This window comes from Poecilia reticulata, linkage group LG18 (genome assembly GCF_000633615.1).
Source record: "Poecilia reticulata strain Guanapo linkage group LG18, Guppy_female_1.0+MT, whole genome shotgun sequence".
Lineage (NCBI taxonomy): Eukaryota > Metazoa > Chordata > Actinopteri > Cyprinodontiformes > Poeciliidae > Poecilia > Poecilia reticulata.
Window position 1 is genome coordinate 21982346 of NC_024348.1, and position 2061 is coordinate 21984406.

The 2061-nt window shown below is 44.8% G+C and overlaps 1 protein-coding gene across 1 annotated transcript in view; it reads right to left on the reverse strand.

Annotated features, from left to right (window-relative positions):
* Positions 1–2061, reverse strand: part of LOC103480986 (atrial natriuretic peptide receptor 2) — a 22944-nt gene that overhangs the window by 3010 nt on the left and 17873 nt on the right. Inside the window, exons 7-11 of the mRNA XM_017310365.1 lie at positions 2013–2060; positions 1834–1935; positions 1605–1724; positions 706–799; positions 138–455 (exon numbers count right to left, since the gene is read on the reverse strand). Coding sequence (XP_017165854.1) covers positions 138–455; positions 706–799; positions 1605–1724; positions 1834–1935; positions 2013–2060 — 682 coding nt within the window. The remainder of the gene's footprint in view (positions 1–137; positions 456–705; positions 800–1604; positions 1725–1833; positions 1936–2012; position 2061) is intronic.

Below are 2061 nucleotides of genomic sequence, written 5' to 3' on the forward strand. Positions count from 1 at the left end.
GAACAGTTTACGACCCCAAAGCGCAGAAGAAGAATATTCAGATCACACAGCAGTAAAGATGGCCGCCGCTGTCTGTGGATGGATTTTAAAGTTATTCGGAGCCGACAGCMTCAGATCACAAGACGAAGGAAGCTAACAGCAGCAGAGCATTGGCTGCAGCCTCTGACCCGGTTCTGACCAGACKTTGACATTTTTCAGAGTGTCGTGCCTCTGGTAAGGCACAGACCCACCAGGCAATGAGACTGTCTGCTGTATTTTCAAACACGTTTGCTGAATAAGTTCCCCAACGCGACACTTTGAAATGTGCATGAAAAACTCTGATGGAAGTTCAGCTGCTGATCTGCAGGAGTTTAAGGAAAAATGATACCTGAAGAAGACGGTGGCGCTGACGTAGCTCTGAGCCTGCAATGGTTTCCCCTGACGCAGATCATCAGCTACCTGCTTGGGAAGCATACCTGCAGGAGACATACAGACAGCAGGAGGACAGCTGGAGGACAACTGGAGGACAGCTGGGGGACGTCCACGCACGGTGGACTGGACGTCCGATCTGTCGGCTTCCCTCGCTGCCTGGAAAAGTTCAGACTGAGGGATAAAACTCAGGAGTTTCCCTGTTTCCTCTGCAACACCGAGCCACTGATTGGATTATTGATGATCAATCCACAGGAAACTGATAACCGCTGTAGGTCTGTGTGTGGAGGGTCTTACTGTACAGCAGCCGGTCGGTTTTCTGTTTCTCCAGCGTCAGGTCCTGAGTCCTCTCGGCCACCAGGACCTCCAGGTGTTTGCTGTATTTCTCCATCTGAAACACAGAAACGTCACATCGGCAGACAGGAAACACAAAAAYCAATCAGATCCTCCAGTTTCAATCTGCCCACAATCACAGAAATCAACTCAAAATCAACAGGAATTTTACAACATTTGAGTTCATTTCAAATTTATGACAGAAATAGTCACAATCACTGGGTTTAAACCACAGAAACACAAAATCTCACCAACTATTCTTCCTCTAGTTTCCATGGCAAATATCTTGGTTCACTTTAAATGAAACAAAATTAGCTAAGAAGTAACTTTTCAGCAAGATAAATAAGCTTCTTTTAACAATAATTCCTGAATTCTGATGATGAGAAAAATGTGTTTTCATAAGTTAAATAATCTGCCAGTGAAACTAGAACTTTGTCATCAATATTCAGACATTATTTACTTAAAACAAGCTCTTACTGAAGCTAGTTTAGTCTTATTTTAAGTGCAGTAGAATATTTGCGCTACAAACTAGACAAAAATACTTGAAAATATTTTGTATTTTTCCAGTGTGACTCCCACCTGCAGGTGGCAGTATTACTTACTTGATGTCCAGTTATGTCAGCATCACGAGTAACAAAAAGTCATAATTATCGTCAAACATAATTGAAAATATCGCAAAGTTTCTTGSAAATATTTCTAAAGTGGCTCCAGAAAATTGGTCATTTTGATTACAAAAAAAACCCAAATGCAATTTCAAAAACCCGGAGGGACTGACTGACATCGGCAGAAYGCCGCCAAACTTTCAGCGTCGGCTTCRTTTCTCAGAAGAATCGTTTGATTCCAGTGGGTTTGCTGGTCTTTACCAGGTTCATCATCATGTCCACTGGGCTGACTTTGATCGGGTTGATCCGGTGAACAAACTTCTTGACTTGATCAAAAGTGGGTCGGTGGACCGGGTTGTGGGAGCGACAGCGACGGATCAGCTTCAAGAAAACCAGCAGATCAGGAGAGGAGAGTGGCGGTCAGAGTGAGCTGATATTAATCTGTAGTAGCAGCCTGAAAGCTAAAGCTAAAGTTTCTGTGAGTTCACACCTCGGCATAGTCGGCAGGACAGGGACAGGTGTTGTCAGCTTTACTGGAGATCAGCTCAGGTAGCGGCGGACACCAGGCGCTCTCCAGGTTCGACTCTTCAGGCTGCACAGTTACAGTTACCTTAACTATTAGACCGTTTTACCAGGGATAATCAGAGACCTGGAGGAGCAGCCGCTTACTGGGACTGGGTCGCTGCGAGTCGCTATTTCCAGAAGAATGATGGAGTAG